Genomic DNA, 19,637 nt, shown 5'->3' on the forward strand with positions numbered 1-19,637 from the left:
AGGTTCAATCCCCAGCACAAGGGTGTGTTTGTGTGTGGAGGGGGTGGCCCTGCAAGTTGAAAAAAATTCATGATTATTTTTACTATTATTCTAAAAGACTTTGTATCTCATGAATACCATGCATGGAACCATTTCACCTCTCCACCTGTATTTCTTGGGAATAAGGTTTTTATTTATTATTTCTCCTTGAGTTCTACCGTATTGTAGACAATTAATGTTACTTATATTAATCAGCAGGCTCTTTGTTGTATTAGCTGAACAAATTAATGTGAATACTCTGGAAATTTAAGGAGTTTATTCCCTGTGCTAGGAAATTGAAGTAACAGAAATAACTTTGGCAAGACTCTAGGAAAATAGAACAAAGCCCCAAGGTTTAGCTACAGACACCAAACCAATGTAAACAACTGTGAAATTTTTAAAAAATCCACATTATTTTAGGGGAATAGAAAGAAATTAGCAGTCAGTACTCTGAATTAAAAAAATTTAATATAATAACTATTTTTATGTGGTGCTGAGGATCGAACCCAGTGCCTCACATGTGCCAGGTGAGTGCTCTACCACTGAGCCACAACCCCAGCCCAGTACTCTGAATTTTAAAAAATGATTGGTAATTATGTAATTTAGAAAAAGGACTTTGAATAAGGTTAATAATAATGTTACATATTGAAATAATACATAAGATAATGTTATTTGAATGTATAATACATAAAGTATATGATTTAAATGTATAATATATAATTTAAATGTACTTTAAATGTATAATATATAAAATAGTATATAAAATATATTTAAATGTATAATATATAAATGTATAATACATAAAATGATATATAATAATAATGTAAAATTTGTGTTTAAAAATAATGTTCAAAAAGGTATGTTAGTGGGTAACATCCAGCCTTTTGTCATAAAACCTTTATCTTTATTAGTGGTTTGCATATTGGTAACATGGGCTTTTTTTTAAATTTTAAGCTGTTAACTGTGGTTTTTACTGTGTGTAGTCATTTAAGGTCAAATGACTTTTCCATGAACTGATCCTAATCAATCAACTGAGCATGATCCCCAAAACTTTTGTGGTGACTAAATGTTAATTGATAACATCTCCTTTTCTTTTTGAATTTATTTTAATCTCCATTCATTCAATCCTCAAGCATATCTTCATTAGAATTTTTGAACAAAAAAAGTTATAGGAAAAATACACACTTAAATTTCCCCTTGGCATAATAAATGTGTTTTTTGATGACTTCTTCCAATCTTTACTGATGCATAGACAGTTTTACAGTGTTGTAATCAATGAATATGTACAATTTGCACTTATCTTTTTTGCTTATTAATATTTCTCAATTGTATTTCTATATAGTTTTGTATATAGGTAGTTTCCTACTTATTGTTTTAATGGTTACATGGTATAAGATGAAATTGATGTACCAGTTTTTTTCACAACTCCCTAACTTATAGGCTTTGGGGATCTCTCTAGCATTATAAAATTAAATAATGCAACTAGAAACTCCTTTGTGGAATAAAAAAATATTTCTTTTTGCTAGGGAATTTATATGATCATTTTTATGGTTTTGGTTACATTTCACCATATCATTCTTAAAAACTTTCAATACACGAAGAAGAAATACCTTTTACATTATTGGTTTACAACTTCATAAAGCACTTTCACAAAAAGAACTTTAATTCTGACATCAGCACTGTGAGATAGATTTCTTTACCTGAAGGTCCATTAGCACCAGGCTTTCACAGTCTGGAGAATTTAATGAGTGAATGATTTCAGAAGGAAGAAGTGGTAATTGGAGTTTGATAACCCTGTTGGTAAAGCTAAATAAGTAATGCTGGTTTAAAAAATAACTTATTTAACTTAATATAAGTTTTTATTTCAAGACAACAAGGAACAAAAATTGCAAACAATTATAACATGGGATATGGAGTGGGTGATCAAAGTTGGCACATTTTATAGTCTGTAATGTTCAGAAGAATGCTAAAAATATTAACTTTATATTTCAAAACAGGCATTGAAAATGTTAAGAGTAATAATTAAAATCATAGCAATAAAATGTATATCCTTAAACCAGTGGAGTGAAACAAGAGAATAAAGCAGCTCAATTAAGGGGCTGGCATTATGGCTTAGTGGCCTTACATGTTTGATCCTTAGCACCACAAAAAAAAAAAAAAAAGAATAAATAAAATAAAATAATTATCCTTAAAAGTTTATCTTAAAAAAAGAAGCTCAATTAATCTAGAAAACTGGTTAAGAGAAAAAGAAGCAAAGAGAAAATCTTTAAAATCCAAATTTACCAGGAATCAGTAATTGAAAACAAGTTCATCTATATATACTATAAATTGTATTTAAAATCATCTATCAGCTATTTTCAAGAGATACCTAACAGAAAATGATGTCAAAAGTTTGAAAATCAAGGATTCTATAGAAATATATACCAAACAATACTAATCAAAAGAAGGCTCATATCAATACTGGAAAAAAATTATGTTGGAAAGTATTATAAGGATGAAGAAGTTCCATAGAAGGTATAAGCTAAAGTAGTTTTATTTTTCATTACACTAATTTTGCTACAAGCAAAAACAAACATTTTTCAAAAGTATGTAAGTAGTTTACTGAAAAGTGGGGACTTGACTGATTTACCTTTTAGCTCTTTTTATTTTAGGATTTTAGGATCTAGTTGTGCTCACTGAAAAAGATTTTCTACCCCAATCCTAGAGCTTTGCCTTGGTTTTATAGTTTCCTATTGTTACAAAGTTGATTTTTTTTTTTTGTAATGGAATCTGGCTACCTTGTCATTTCCATTTTTTCCCTTTCAACTTACTAATTTATTCTGAAGTATTTTAAAGTCTCCAATGGACAGTTTGACACCATCACTAATACTTCCATATGCATCTCAAAACTATAGTTTTCTTATACGGCAAGAAAGTTTTGGTTTAAAGTTGGTGGTGGACCTTTATTTTATTTATTTATATGTGGTGCCAAGAATCAAACCCAGTGCCTTACACATGCCAGGCAAGCACTCTACCAGAGCTACAACCCAGCCCAAGAAAGTTTTCTTAAATATCACATCTAATATAATAAAATTAACGATGCTTCTTTTTATCATCTACATTCAAATTTCCTAATGTGTCCCCCAAATATTCCTCATGTCTATGTGCAAACCAAGAGCATGTGATACATCTAGGTGATGTGTACCTCAAATCTCTTTAATTTCAAACAATTCTTTAAAGTCCACAATAGTCCTTGCTTTAATGACACTAATCTCCTGAGAGCCTGAGCCAATATCTTATAACATGTTCTATCTTCTGGAGTTACCTTTTCTGTCTTTACAGTGTTGTTAATTTAATCCTTATAATTCCTGTTAACTGGAAGCTAAATCTAAAGGTGTGATTAGATTTGATTCAAGTTAAGCTTCTCTCTCTTAATCCCCCTCCTAACTTTTTTTTTTTTTTTTTTAAAAAGCAAAACAGCATAAGGAGTAATGCTGGGGACTTCATACTGAGATTAGAGACATGCAATTAAGTCATTACTAATTTCTTGTTACTTTGAGTCACAAAATTCTCCTTTAAAGTAGAAATAATTACATTTCTGACCTTTTATTCCTTTAGAGTATCTAGATCTTCATCTATCTGGAACTTACAGTAATAAGTAAAATAAGGTATAGACTTGCTTTTTTTTCTTCCTATTGATATTCTGAAATCCACAAATTTTTTCCTCAGTGGTCTTGGTGGGGAATGAATCTTTATATTTGTCAAAACCCATGGAACTGTATTCTGGAAAATGGTGAATTTATGGTATGAAATTATGGTTCAATAAACTTGACTTTCAAACTTACTTGAATAGCTTTTTCTCCAAAAGAAGATATACGAATGGACAATAAGCATCATTTACTTTATTGAAATGCATATTAAAACTATAAATGAGATACCACCTCACACTCACTAGGATGACTACAGAAATAACAAATGTTGGTGAGGATGTTGATAAATTGAAACCTTTGTACACTGGAATGTAAAAAGGTACAGCTGCTGTGAGAAAAAACATGACAGTCCCTCAAAAAAATTTAAAAAAAGAATTGCTATATAACCTAGAAATCCATTTTTTTTGGGTATACACCTAAAAGAAATGAAAGCATGGTCTCAAAGAGATATATGTACACCCATATTCACAACAGCATTATTTACAATACCCAGAAACATGGAAGCAACCCAAATGCCATAGATAGATGAATGGATAAACAAAATGTGATGTATACACAAAATGGAATCTTAGCCTTAAAAAAGGGATTTAAATCCTAACAATTGCTACACCATAGATGAATTTTGAGGTCGTTATGCTCAGTGAAATCAGCCAGTCACAAAAAGACAATATTGTAATTCAACTTCAACAAGATTATTAAAAATAGTCAAAAATCATAGAGGCAGATAATAGAATGGTGGTTTCCAGGAGTTGGTAAATGGTGTTACTGTTCAATGGCTATAGAGTTTCAGTTCTGCAAGATGGAAAGTCAGAAGGTGATGATGGTGGCACTATGATGTGAACATATTTAATGTCACTGAGCTGTATTCTTAAAATGGTCAAGATTTAAAATTTTTTAATGTATTTTACCACATCTTTAAAAACTGGGGATAAAGGGTCTTTAACCTTTCCCTTGTTTTATTACACTGGTCTGTCAACTAAGACATAAATATATAATTTCAGTCCATTTTGTTGCATTGATAATTTTAAATCTCTTGTAATAAATGATGTGTTCATATTCTCTTACTTGGTAGTGTGCTTTTATAGTTAGGAATGAGAATAAGGATTTTTTGGTCATCACAGGAACATTGCCAGCTTTGTTCCTGTGGTGAGCAAATGCATCCTCATAACCTCCAAAATTAAAAGTAAAATATAAAGAAGCATGTTTGATATCTCTCATCAATAGAACATTATTTAGTAACACAACTATAGAGAAAAGTCAGGTTATTTAACTCAGAACTAACTTAAATTTAGAAAACCTGTGGAATTAAATTTTGTCTGAAAAAGATATCTTTCGTTAGCATTTACAGGTGGGCATTCTTAAAAATACAGGCTCTGAACAGCTCCAGTAGAAATCTGAAACACAGTAGCACAGGTTAGTGACTGGAAGGCGGGACTAAAAGTCCTGTCTGAGTGACTGTGGAACAACCAATTGCAAGCCTGCAAAAGTGTGGGAGGTGGGACCAGGAAGCCCGCTCTTCTGGCCAGGCACCCTGTGGTTACCATGGTGATGCAAACAACATGGAGTCCCCTGTCCATTGTCGGGCAAAAGTTTCCTAAGCGATTGCATTTTGTTTGATTTTGTCTGCATTTCCCCCCGCCTGGCCAAGATCCTACTGTGGTAGCAGCTTGTTCTGTCTCTGCGACCTGCGGTTGCATCTTGTGTACCTCCTGCACTTTTTTCTGTGGCACGTGGGTGATCCAAAGGTTTTTTAGCAGCAAACGCTAGCATTACAATCAGATCTTAGGTTAGTCTGTGTTTGGCATTTAGGTCAAGTAATTCAAGGGTTAAAAGCACTGCTGGCCGCAGGGGCTAGGACTCCATAGCGAGCAGCAGCGGCTAAAGTCTCTTGTCCCCAGTGGCTGAGTTACAGCCATTCTGATTCATAGGACAATCATGTAGTAAAAAGGTCTGTACATACTTTCTGAGTATTGACAAAAACAATAGAAAATCGAAACTTATTTCTCTCCAGGTAAACATCACATTTTCTCTCCATTTTTCTCACTCTCCTAGCGCAAACTTCTAGAACATAAAGGCCAAAAAAATCTCTTTTTTTTTAAGTTTTTTTTTTTTTTTTTTATGTGATGCTGAGGATCGAACTCAGGTTCCGCCCATGCTAGGCAAGCCCTCTACTGCTGAGCAACAATCCTAGTCCCAAAAAAATCTTTTATAAAGATTTATAAAAGCAATTTTAAAAAATCCACAAAAGCGCGCTTTCCATGGAGAGGACTCAACAACATAGCCCATCAATCATCTTAATAACTATATTTATTCAGAGTCTCTACAATTATACCCCAGTATTAAAAATTTTAACGTCACAGATTTTCCTTTTGTCTAATTCACTTACTTTCTACAATTCTGCCCACAATACTCTGCAATTCTAAGCATACTTAACTTCTGGAGAGAACTTTCAACTTCACTAACTTTCTTTAATATTTAAATTGGAGTCCCCTTAGGAGCCAGCATTTGTCACTTTTGTCCTGGAGGCTTAAAGAGGCAGACCTTTGGGCCCACGTTGGACGCCAATTGCGGGGTTTCTGTTCTCGCTACTAAAAGGCTCAGGGGTCACTCTAGTTAAACTGGGCTAACTGGGCTGCACGAGATAACCACACAAGAGGCACAAATACCCTTTTCTTTGGGGTTGCTGTGACGGCTCCTCTGACCTTAAGGGTCCGCAGAGAGAGAGCTCGAGAGCACGTGCTGACCCTTTTATTGAGAAGAAGCTATTCAAATGAGGCAAGGGGTCAGGTTTCAGGGGGCTGAGTCTATCTTCATGATGTCCACTGTCAGCAGGTTGACTGACACCTGGGTAGGCCACACCCAAGGGCACAGTAAGAGGAGGGGACACACACAAGGCACTTCCATGGAAGATTCTATCCTAAACAGGGCAAGGGATTATATTATAAAGGAACAGGTGAGCATAGCTTCACCCATGGGGCTGTAGCAAGACACACCCATTTCTGTGACTGAGTGCCTCAGCACCCAGCTGGGGAGTGTAACTACTGTGGGGTTGGCCTCCCATAGCAGTGCAAGACACTACTTCTCATTGGCCTTCCCCATCTGCTTTCCTAAACACATGAAATTTTTTGGTTTACGTATTAGGTTCTGTATATTATTTTCTTTGGATTGTGTGATTGGACAGCATTTCCTACATTTTTCCATCTCAGGAGCAAATTATACCATCGCATTAAAGTTTTTAATTTTAATATCTTCCAGAAATTTATTTTCGAAGATTTACCTATAGGTGATTACATGTTGTATCCTTCCATTAAGTTTGTTTCCAAGAAAGCAATATTCTCGATTTCGGAAGGTGATTTCTCCTTCCCTTATTTTATAGCTATCTATCCTTGTTAGGTGCAGTGGTGTATGCCTGTAACCCCACTGGCTTGGGAGGATCCATGTTCAGAGGAGGATCCCAAGTTCAAAGCCAGCCTCAGCAATTTAGCGAGGCCCTAACTACCGACCCTTAGTACTAATGGGGGGAAAAGGTATTTCTTTCCTGTGGAAGTGCTGTTAGGGCTCGATTTCCTTTACATTCTACATATTTGCAGAACTCTTAAAAAAAGAGTCCTACAACAGTAGTTCTCAGGATTTGTCTTAAAAGCCCCTTTACACTCATAAAAATTACGGTAGACCTCAAAGGGCATTATAACTAGCAATATTCACAGTCAATTGGAAATTGAAATTGAGTTTCTTTTAACCATAAGAATATACAGGCACATATTCCATTGCAATGACGTATTCACACTCTTGTGATCAACGGAAACTCCTGGACATCAAGGAATGAGAGTGAGTTTTGACGTTTCTGGAACACGATTAATTCCACCCCATTCCAAGAGTCCCGGGGATAACGCTCTGAGAAACGCAGCTTGGCCCATTACAAGCCACGGTCTTCCTTTTGTGCTGCCCCGCAGCAGCAAGAAGTTATAACCCGCATCAACCCGCAACAGCATCCGGTCAAAACGCGGAGGGCACCTGGAAGCAGGCACTACTGCGCGCCGCACGCCTCGCTTCCCGGCGTGCACCGGGCGTGCGGCGTGTGACGTAGACGCGCTCGGGCCCACTTGACCTGTGGGGCCGCTGTAGCGGGAATCTGTGAGTTCGCGCGGTTGCGGGTTTGCTCGGCCTTTGCTTTTGTCTTGGGCGGGTATTCCCGAGCCGGTCCCCTTCCCTCTCGCCCTCCAGCCGGAAAGGAAGCGGGTGTGAAAGGAAGGGCTCCAGCCTGAGCCCCTGCCCCCTCTCGCTGCTCGCCCTCGGAACTTTTGGCCTTCCTGTGCCTTTCTAGTCCCACGCTCGCCCTGCTGCACCCTCACTGTTAAACCTCGGTGGGCTCCAGGCCCTTTGGTGTCGAGACACGAGACGTTTGCAAAAATGTCCCGGATCGAAAAGATGAGCATTCTGGGCGTGCGAAGTTTTGGAATAGAGGACAAAGATAAGCAAATTATCACTTTCTTCAGCCCCCTCACAATTTTGGTTGGACCCAATGGGGCAGGGAAGACGGTAAGTCCTGAGTAGCCGCCTTCCGTTTACTCGCCCCATGTTACGAATCCAAAAAATAAAATCCCTGGGGGAGTTCTGAACTCTGATTAGGGAAAGGAGAGGCGTACTTACTACTGTGCTTCTGGAGGCCTAGAAAATGAATCGGGGCGTGGCCTTTTGCTTCATCCCAGTCCCAGGCAGTTTGGGTGTCTGGGACAGCCCTGTGGACAGGTGTCGTTGAGAATCCCAGAGACCTGAACTCGCTCACGGTCCTACATGAAGACCTTTGGCTCATGCTGCTGTTATTTACCCCTGTCCCCTTGCTTTTGAAGCATAGTATTCATTTCCCAGTAGTTGGCCCATACAGGAATTCCTTAAAAAGTTATGAAGTATGATAAATATACACTTGGTAAAGATGCCCACTGTTAAGCCTAATAAATGGAAAACGAAATGACTTTAAAATGAAACTGATGTAGTGAGGATTTAGGTTCAATTGGAGAACTGTATTTTGTTGTTACTTAGTTTTTTTTGACTTTTGCCCAATTAAAGTTGGAGCAGAGCTTGATTACTGCTATTGTTAAAAACCCAGGTAATGTTAGAAATTTGAGTGAAAATGTAGCCAAGAGGTGTTCTGGTCCAGAAATAATAGCTTGAGAAAAGCAAAACATTATCAGTATAGGAATGAGCAGAGTCTAAGGGAAGAATTTGTAAAAAGCATGTAGAAAGGGAAGGTTGAGAGTTGAATGCTAGAATGTTGTCTACTTTTATTTATGTAAAAATGTTATATATTGTATATATCTATTATTTTCTCAGCATTGTACTAAGTGCACTACTGGAGGGAAGACTAATAAAGTGTTTTTGAGCACTGACCACCTGAATACAGATTTTTTTGCCTCATCATTTATTACCTGTGTGACTGCTGGCAAGTGACCTAACTTCACTGTTAGGTCTAGTTTTAGGTCTTAGTTTTGCCTTAGTTTTTTGATTCATAATGTGGTGTAAAAATAGTTTCTATGGCCTAGGGTTAATGGGAGAATTCACTACTTGCATATAGGAATCTGTGTGTAATTGTTAGCAGTTGTTTTGGAAATATTTTTCTTCTAAATCACGAATTCTTTAGGATGCCTTTTAAATTATATAGCTTTTCTATTAGCTTATAGCAATTATTCTTTAAACTCTTAACCTTATCTTTATTATGAGTTTATATTGTCAAATTTTTCCCAATCACATTCTTATAATCTCCATGGGAAATATTTTAGTAATGAATTAATATTTATGGTAAACTTAAGCAGTTCTCTTATAACTAGTATAATTTTCTATTTCTTTAGACCATCATTGAATGTCTAAAGTATATTTGTACTGGAGATTTCCCTCCTGGAACCAAAGGAAATACATTTGTTCATGATCCCAAGGTAATGGTGCTAGTAAAACTTTTTATTTTTAAAATAAAATTTTTGTAATTATGAAAGTGATAATGGCTTATTGTAGAGAAATTGGCAGTGGTAAAGTATAGAAATGGAAGTCACCTACACACACAGTCTTAGCACCCAGTGATAACCGTTGTTGATATTTTTATGTGTTTTTCTCTTACTTTACATATTGTTTTACGTAACTGATGTCATATTGTATCTAATTTTGTATTCAGCGTTTTAAATTTTTTTCCCCACTACACATTATTCATAAAAGTCCTATGTCATGGACTGGGGTTATGGCTCAGTGATAGAGTGCTTGCCTAGCATGTGCAAGGCCCTGGTGTGATCCTCAGCATCACATAAAAACAAATAAATTAAAAAAAGGTATGTGTTCAACTACAACTAAAAAAATAAATATTTTTAAAATTCTTAATATGGGCTTATGTTATATGATTGCTTCTTTTTAGTCTTTGTTTTATGAACATTTTTAGTGGTTGCATTTTTTTTTTACATTTAGACTACATTTAGTTTTTTCATTAAAATATTTCAAGATGACCATTTGCATATGAATCCTTGTTTGAATTTTGGTGTTTATACTATTAGTATGTGGAAAGGACATAGGATTTGGCCTATCTATGAAACAACAACAACAACAACAACAACAAAAAATATATATATATATATTTAGTGGAGTTGTGTGTTTCTCTCACTGATCCCTGCCCTGAGTCCCACTAGGTTAAGAGTTCATTGTATTTTCTTTCAGGCCTTTTTCTGTCTTTATAAAACCATGCCCGTGGGATTTTATAAGTACACTTGGTACATTTATCTTTAAACACATCAGTAGAATTTTATTTTATAGTGTAAAAGTTATTTAGTGACATACTGTAGATCTGTTAATGCACACACACACACACACACACACACACACACAAACACATGTTTCTGTTTCATTGTTTTAAGTTACTAAGTAATTTTCCATTGAGTTTATATCCTGTAGTTTAACCAACCCGCTACTGGTCATTTAAGTTGTGTCCACTTCTATGTAACTGAAGATAGCTATAATTTTGAAGGTATTTATGAATTTTCATATATTATTATTTGGTACCTTTACTGAGTAGCAAATAACTTTTTCTGAAATAACTGTTTCCACCTCTCTTGTTAAATCCACAATGTACTCTCCTCAACTAATGATCTTGCCTTGTATTTTATTGAGAAATAGGCGGAATCAGATACATTCTCTCATTTTCTAATCATGAAATTTATGAAACTACCATGTACACATTCGTATATAGTTTCCTCTCCTGTAGTGAGGGTAAATTGATTTTCATTTTTTCTAAAAATGAACCAACTCTTTTTGGAGGCTGGAGCCCATCCATCCCTCTTATCAACTAAAAAATTTTGCTCTTTAGTTCCTTCTCTCTCTGTATTAGTAGTTTCTTCTTATAGGATTGTTCACATTAGCATGTAAATATGCTCCAGTGTTCAGATAAAAAATTCTCCCTGTACTCCAAAACATCCTCTAGCTATTATCTTTGTTTTCTTTCAGTTTGTAGCAGAATTCACAAGGGTTGTATGTATACTTCATTGCCTCCCATTTCCCCCTCTGTCTATTCCACTCAGGTGTTTTCTTCTTCCTTTACTAAAATTGCTTTTGTAAGGTCACCAGGAATCTCTGTGTTGCCAGATAGAATGGTCGGTTTAAAATTCTCATTAACTTCTCAGAAGATTTGATTCAATTATTCTTTTTTTTTAATATATTTTTATGTGGTGCTGAGGATCAAACCCAGTGTTTCACACATGCAAGGCAAGCACTCTACCACTAAGCTACAGCCCCAGCCCTTGATTCAGTTATTCTTAAAAGAAAAAAAAAAATTCCCTTTTGCTTTCTATGACATCATAATCTTATGGTTTTCTCCCTTTTTACTTGCCATTTCTTAGTCTTTGCTGGATCTACCTTTGTCCATGATTTCTATATGCTGTTGTGCCCTAACACTCAGCCTCTTTTCTGTCTTCTCTCTTGGGTGATCTCATTCCATTTCATGAATTTAAGTACTGATGAGTCCCAAATTTATGTATTTAACGTTGACCTCGTTCTTAAGCTTTAGGTATATGTCTAGCTGTTTGGGTATTTACTAGGCATCTCAAACTTAGTATATTCAAATAGAACTCTTGATTCCTTGTATCCCCATTCCTCCCACATTGTCAAGTCTGCTACTACTTCAATATACCAATTTAGTAAATTATATCATCATCTCTCATACACTATTATCCAAACTCTATGGGCTGTCTTTGATTGATTGTTGTATCTCACCTTGTTTCCAATTCATCAGCCATTCTTAGCTACCCTTTTAAATTGTGCCCAGAATTTGTCCTCTTCATTCCATTGCCAATACTTTCCAGGTACAAGCCACCATTATTTTCCCCTTGAACTGTTAAATACTAGTCTTCTAAGTTGTTTTTCTGCTCTAATTCTTGAAGTTCTCTCATTTTCACACAACAAGCAGTTGTCTTTTAAATATTCATTCAAGAAGAGTTAATTGTTAAGAATATGGAGTAAGAACATACATTTGATCTTAATATTTAAGGGCAAAGTCCCTGAGGTATGAACATGTTTGGTTTTCTTACCAAGAAGAGCAAAGTGCAGGAAAATGGTAGAAAATTCAGTCACAACAATAGAAAGGACTGAATTCTGTGAGATCTTGGATTCTATTCTTAAGTAGAAATCTATTGGAAGATATTGAGTAGGGAAAGAACATGGTCTTATTTATGTTAAAAGGGACTAAGTTTTCCTAAAATAGGAGATTCTAAGCCAGGTGCAGTGGTGCACACCTGTAATCCCAGCAGCTGAGGCAGGAGGATTGCAGGTTTGAAGCCAGCCTCAGCAACTTAGTGAGGCTGGAAGCAACCTAGCAATACCCTGTATCAAAATGAAAAGGTCTGGAGGTGTGACTCAGTGGTTAAGCACCCTTGGGTTCAATCTCTGGTACCAAAAATAATAATAATAATAATAATAATAATAATAATAATAATAATAATGACCAGTTTGGCAGCTGAGAGAAAGCTATCTGCTTTCTGTAGCTAGCAAAGGTTGGAGAACAGAGACTAATTTAGGGGTTTGTGATAATCTAGATGAGAAATATTGGTGACCTGATGAAGTTAGTGGTGGAAGTGGTGAGAAATGCTGGATTTGGGATGTTTTGAAGGTAGAACCAACAGATGAGGTAATAGTTTGGATAATAGTGTATGAGAGATGTAAAAGCACCAAGCATGATTTCAAGGTTTTTTTTTTTTTTTGCTTGAACAGGTGGTTAAAAAAGTTTGACCACTGGGCTGGGGATGTGGCTCAAGTGGTAGCGCGCTCGCCTGGCATGGGTGAGGCACTGAGTTTGATTCTCAGCACCACATGGAAACAAAATAAAGATATTGTGTCCACCTGGAACTAAAAAATAAATATTTAAAAAAAAAAGTTTGACCATTTATTGTAACAGGGGAACTCTAGAAAAAGAGATTTGGGTGGATCTGGTTTAAACATGTAAAATTGGGATGCCTGTTAGATATCCAGAAGAGCTGTCCATTTGGCAAATAGAAGTTTATCCAAGCGAGTAGTTAGACCTAGAGAAAAAATTAGAAAACATTGATATATACACTTAATTCTATATATTAATTTAAAAGGTTTGGTTAATTCAAATGGGGAGAGTAAATAGAAAAGATCCAAGACTTGAACCTGGAACACTAGAGCTAATGGATTTAGAGATCACAAAGAGGAGGAACCAGCAGAGGATACTAAAGTACAATTAATAAAGAGGAAAATTGGGAGAATTATATCTTGGAAGACAAGCAAATAAAGTGTTACAAGGTGGGAGCTATCAACTCTACCTATGCCAGTACTTAAGAGGAATGTTTGGGTACATGGAACCCGTAGCTGCTTTTGATAAAACTAGTTTCAGAGAAAGGAGGAGGCAAGGAAGTGAAACTTAGAATAATTTTATGAGTTTTGCTAAACTAACTCAGAAATAGGGCAATAACTAAAGAGGTGTAAAAGATAAAAAGGTGGTTAGTTGGTTATTCTTATTTTGTTATGTTTTTAAAAATCGGACATTCTAGAACATTTGTAGACTAATAAGAATGACTGTGGATAAAGGGAAAAATTGATGCAAGAGGGGATATTTGCAGAGCAAAATCCTTGAGTACACAAGAAGAGATAGGATTCATTGCCCAGCTGGAAGGATTAATAGGAGGGTGCACTGTTTATCTAATGTAATAATACATGATTGGAAAAGTAAGCAGTGAAAGAATAGTAAGTTCTCTTTTGGTTGCTTCTGTAGTCACAGTGGAAAAAAGACATGAAGTTATTGGCCTAGAGTGGGAGAAAGGGTTGATTTAGGCTCAAAAATGTGTGAAATAGTTTTTACCTCATAAAATAAATTGACTAGGAAAATGTTATAGGGTTGCATGACAGTGTCAGGAGTCTTGAAGTTTATGTATGAAAATATAAAGACAGACCAGTTGTTATGACTGTGTTTTTTCACTCTTGTTCAATTATTCAGTGGCAAGCAATAAGTTGGACAGTTGAATTTAACCAAGGTTGGGCATTTGCCTGCTAAATACAATGAAGAGAATGAGACTCAAGAAACTGACTACATTCTTATTGTATTTACTAGTTTGATCAGTTTCCCTATATGTCATGAATCTGCCATCACTGCACCAGGGCTCCAACACCCCACGTTGGGCAGACTGCATTCCCATATTTGATGCCTCTTTACCTTGTTTGTGCTCTTGACTCCTCAGCCAGCTCCTTCACATGATGCTGTCTCATTCTTCTTCAGCTCTATCTTCCTATACTGGATGACCTCCTCATTCCCCTCCCATGGATACCTTTCTCAGTTTGATACTTTGTACCAGCTAAGCTCTTGAAGAGATGTTTATACTACTCTGATCTAGATCCGCCAATAGTCTGCTCCCTCATGTGGACCCCCTGTGCAGCATTGTTAAACTCTGAATTATCATATCATCCCTTCGCCCAGTGTGGACACTCCTCTCCTGAACTGAATTATTCTGATTATGAAAGTCTTTTTCATCCTGCTTGATCTCTGATACCCTAAGACTCTTGAAACCCTGTGCCAAGATCTCTCCTCATGTGAATACCCTTCTTAGTCTACATAAACTCATTTATCCTACTCCAGGCTGAGCTCCTGTGTGCATCTCTCTCCAGGTCTTCAGCCAGCATGGCCATGTACTTTCTTTTGACTTGTCTAATAGTTTAAGGTATAAATTGTTTGGAAAGGGAAGGGCTTATTATTTATTTTATTCTTTTGGATAGAAATTGTCCTTAAGTATATTAGATTAACACAATCTAAATAACTCTTTCAAAGTGCCTCTTTCTCAGTAAGAACATCAACAACAATATTTTGATAGAAAGATACCCTTTGCTTGAACTCCATTTACTAATTTGATATTTACCAGGTAGATTTACCTTTCTAGAAAGGTAAATGCCATGGAAAATGAATACGTGCATTTGGCCTGCTAGTGGGGACATTATAAACAAATTAATTTTCTGGTGCTTAGATGCATAGCTCCTTAGTTGAACTACTGAGAATTAAACCCTTAGAACTCCTCTCTTTGGGATGAAATGACTGAATGTCCTCCAAGGCTTTTTTTTTTTAAATAAATAATTTTTTTTTTTTTTAGTTGTCGGTGGACTTTTATTTTATTTATTTATATTTGGTGCTGAGAATTCAACCCAGTGCTTCATATGTGCTAGGCAAGCACTCTACTACTGACCACATACCCAGCCCTTTCATAGCTTTTTATTAAACTCTGGCCACCTTTTCTCTATCCTAAGAGTCCAGTCCAGAACTCTCTTCCTCTTTACCTACATCTTCAGTGCTAAAACCTTGTCCATGCTGTTTTCCTGACTTACTTCAGTCCAATCTCTTCACCCTAAAGAGAAATGATTCTTCTAAAATGTTTACTACATGTAATTCCTTTGGTTCAAATCTTTTAGTGCTTTCTTCTCTCACTTTAAGTCTAAAAAACTATGTTTCAGAAAGCTCTTAATTGCTGGATTCATTTTTTCTCTTTACTTTTCCCTACTTTCTGAAATTACAGTTGTCTCTTAGAATCCAATAGGGATTGGTTCCAGAAATCCCTTCCCTCACAGAATACCAAAAATCCAACAATGCTTCAGTCTCATAGAAAACATAGAGACATGTGATATCATATTTATATATAATCTACTCCCATCCTCTCATATACTTTAAATTATCTCTAGGTTACTTATAATGCCTAATACAATGCAAATGCTATGGAAAAAGTTCTTATATTCTATTGTGATACAGTGATACAGAAATAAGTCTACATATTCAGTTCAGATGCATTTTTTCCCAAAATATTTTCTACTCAAACTTGGTTAAATTTGCAGATGGTGAAACACTCTGTTACTGAGGGTCAACTGTATTTTAGCCACTTAGTGACTCAAATCTTTTCATCTGGCCAATTCTTTCTCATCTGTCAGGTCTCAGTTTAAACATTCATTTCTTTTACAATATCTTTTCCCTGCGCTCTCCTTTGTGTTTCCTGAGCACCCTGTACTTCAATTATGATGGTGTTAAGCATATCTTTTCTACTCTTGTTCAATGTATTAGTCTTCCATGTGCTAAAGAAAAAAAATTGTCATTTTAAACAAAAACAACACATGAAAGCTACAAAACTTTATAAATGCTTGTTGAGTGTTTTGATGAATTAATGTCAAATAATTAAAACAAGAATATTTTCTAACTTAAAAAAGCAGAACTAATTTGGTCAGAATTGTATTACAATTATACTCTCAAGATAAACAACTATGAAACTGGAAAAAATATTTGAAGGAACTGTTTGCAGGCATTGGACAACAGATCATGTTCACTGAAAAAAGAAGAGCATATGAGGTCACTATATTCTAACTTTTTACTTAGGGACATTTTGTAAACTTTAGGACATGGAATTATAATTCAACAGAGAACAGGGACATATTTAAGCAAATAAAACTGAAAAGTTTGGGTTTGCTGAGGTGACTGGAATTTATGGAGCAGGGTACTGGAGTAGGATTGTTGCGGAGAGGGCACTGGAAAAGTACATAAGGATCCTTTGAGTTTTTGGGAAAATACAAGCTAACCATGTCCAGAATGAGATTCAATGATGGCTAGCAGAGAAAAAGTACTGAGTAGGGTTGAGTGCTGGTACCACATGTTGAGTGGATTAAAGAGATCACACATGCTGGAAAGACATATGATTCTTGACATGCCAGAGTGGAAAGACCTTATGGAACTCTCCAATATTATAATTGAGACCTCAGAAAGGCCACCATAACAGAACCTCCAATCAAGCTTTGACAGTCTCAAGCTAACCTATCAATAAATTAACTGCTAGAACAAAACCCTTTTTAAAGGTTACTCAATGTAACATCCACAGTCTAGAATATAGTAAACATTTAGTGGAACCAGCCAGGTGTGTTGGCACATGTGTATAATCCTAGCTACTCAGGAGGTTGAGGCAGGAGTATAGCAAGTTGGAGGCCAGTCTTGGCAACCTCTGCAATTTAATGAGACTGTCTCAAAATAATTTTTTTTTTCTTTTTTGATACTGGGGAATGAACCCAGGGCACATCTCTACCACTGATTCACATCCCCAGCTGTTTTTATTTCGAGACAGGGTCTCACTAAGTTGCTTCAAGCCTCACTAAGTTACTTTAAGCCTCACTAAGTTGCTCAGGATGGCCTTGAACTTGCAGTTCTACTGGGATTACAGGCATATGCCACCAATCCTGGCTCAAAATAAAATATTAAAGGGCTGAAGATGTAGCTCAGTGGTAGTATCTCTGCATTCTATCCCCAATATTAAAAAATGACTTAATTAAAAAATTAAAAAGGTAATTTATCACAATTACACTACTATTATAGAGGAAGTTTTTGAAACTGAAGGAAAATAATACTGAAGTGTCAGTAAATTTACAAGGATTGAAGTCATACAGAGTGTGTTCTTTGACCACACCAGACTTAAACTCTAAATCAGTAACAAAAATGTATCCTGGAATATTTGAAAATACGCAGGACATTTATAAATAATTCATGGATAAAAAAAGAGTCACAAGGAAAATTAGAAAATACTTGGAATTAAAAGCATAGCATATAGCTGGGCACAGTGGTACACACCTGTAATCCCAGTGGCTTGGGAGGCTGAGGCAGGAGGATTGCAAGTTGAAAGCCAGTTTGAGCAATTTAGCAAGACCTTAACTCAAAATAAAATATAAAAAGGGCTGGGGATGTGGCTTAGTGGTTAAGCACCCCTGGATCCAATACCAGGTACTCCCCCACCACACACCAAAAAAAAAAAAAACAAAAAAACAAAAAGAAAGAAAGAAAGAAAAGAAAGGAAAGCTAATGAAATTCAAATATGCAAAAGGAGGGAAGTAATCAAGATGAGGGCAAAAGTCAGTGAAATACAACACAGACAATAGAGAAAATCTTTGATACCAGAAGCTGGTTCTTTGAAAAGCTTAATAAAATTAATAAACTTCCAAGCGAAGTGATAAAAAAGGCAGACAAATTACCAAGATTAGGAATGAAAGAGAAGACGGAGCTACAGATCTAACAGGGAGTGTTGTGAGCAACTTTATGTGAAAAAATGTAGTAAAGTAAAATGGACAATTCTTTTGAAGACACATGGTACTAAAATTCACTCAAAGAAATATCCTATGAAAGCAATTGATTTGAGTTTGAAACCTCAATGAAAATGCCAGACCTGGGTGGTTTCACTGGTGAATTCTACCAAACATTTTATAAAGAAACAATGTCAATTCTATACAAACTTTCAGAAAAGAGGCAAAGGGAGTGCTTTCCAACTCGTTTTTATGAGTCTGGCATTACCCTGATATCAAAACCAGACAAAGATATTATGTGACAGCTGCAGTCATTCCTTTCATGATGTAGATGCAAACATCCTTAACAGAATATTAGCAAGTCAAATTCAGCAATGTACAAATAAAGATAATACACCATGGCCAAGTGGTATTTACTTCAGGAATGCCAGATTTGTTTAATATTAAAAAAACAATCGGGCTGGCGTTGTAAGAGTGCTCACCTAGCACATGTGAGACACTGGGTTCGATCCTCAACACCACTTAAAAATAAATAAATAAAATAAAGGCATTGTGTCCAACTACAACTAAAAAAAAAAATTTTTAAAAAAAGTTGGGGCTGGGGTTGTAGCTTAGTGGTTGAGCGCTTGCCTCGCATGTATGAGGCATTGGGTTCTATCCTTAGCACCACATAAAATAAATAAATAAAACAGAGATTAAAAAAATCAGTGTAAGAAAATGACAAATGCATTTAAATTTAAATCTAAATCACATTAAAAACTCTTGGGCACTTTCCTTCATTCCTGAATAATTCATTCCAAAAGCCATTAGGCGGACTGAGTTGGGAATGCATCCACAAAAGTTAGTGTAGTAACCTATGGGGGATTGGAACCCAAGTAAAAAATCCATGAGTTCACACTTATGCCAAAAATAAAGGAAAAAATAGGGAAAGAACAAAAGCTTTTATAGTGGAATCTTTCTTTTAATAAAACTAGAAAATTTGTTTGCTAGCTCTCATAATAATTCAGGTAAAAATAATAGATGCTAAGACTGGTAGAGGAAGTTTGGTAGAGAGCTGGCAAATGCAACTTTATCAGGAGATTGAAGTTAATGCTCCTAGTAATAAGATAAATTGAAATCATGTCCTACCCGATGAAAGGCAGAGGATGTCATCATTACTTCTATGATATGATGCCAAAGATGGGTAACCTGATTCCAGTCATGAGGAAATACCAGACAACTGTACATTTTAAAGACATCCTACAATATAATGATCTTTAATTTTCAAAATTATCAGTCATAAAGGTAAAGGAAAATTTGAGCAACTGTTCTGGAATGAAAGAAACCATAGAGAGATGACTGCCAAATGAATTACACCAAATGTAT

General features: G+C 35.8%; 1 protein-coding gene across 3 annotated transcripts in view; it reads left to right on the forward strand.

Annotated features, from left to right (window-relative positions):
• The first annotated feature begins 7,773 nt into the window (after positions 1-7,773).
• RAD50 (RAD50 double strand break repair protein) overlaps positions 7,774-19,637 on the forward strand; it is a 108,781-nt gene continuing 96,917 nt past the window's right edge. For 2 of the 3 annotated variants that reach the window (XM_081310847.1, XM_081310848.1), the window contains exons 1-2: positions 7,774-8,246; positions 9,554-9,637. In XM_081310847.1, coding sequence (XP_081166973.1) covers positions 8,118-8,246; positions 9,554-9,637 — 213 coding nt within the window. In that variant the 5' untranslated portion in view covers positions 7,774-8,117. The remainder of the gene's footprint in view (positions 8,247-9,553; positions 9,638-19,637) is intronic. The other variant, XM_081310849.1, reaches the window with a different exon arrangement.

Source organism: Spermophilus citellus (genome assembly GCF_964194105.1).
Source record: "Spermophilus citellus genome assembly, chromosome: 1".
Taxonomy (NCBI): domain Eukaryota; kingdom Metazoa; phylum Chordata; class Mammalia; order Rodentia; family Sciuridae; genus Spermophilus; species Spermophilus citellus.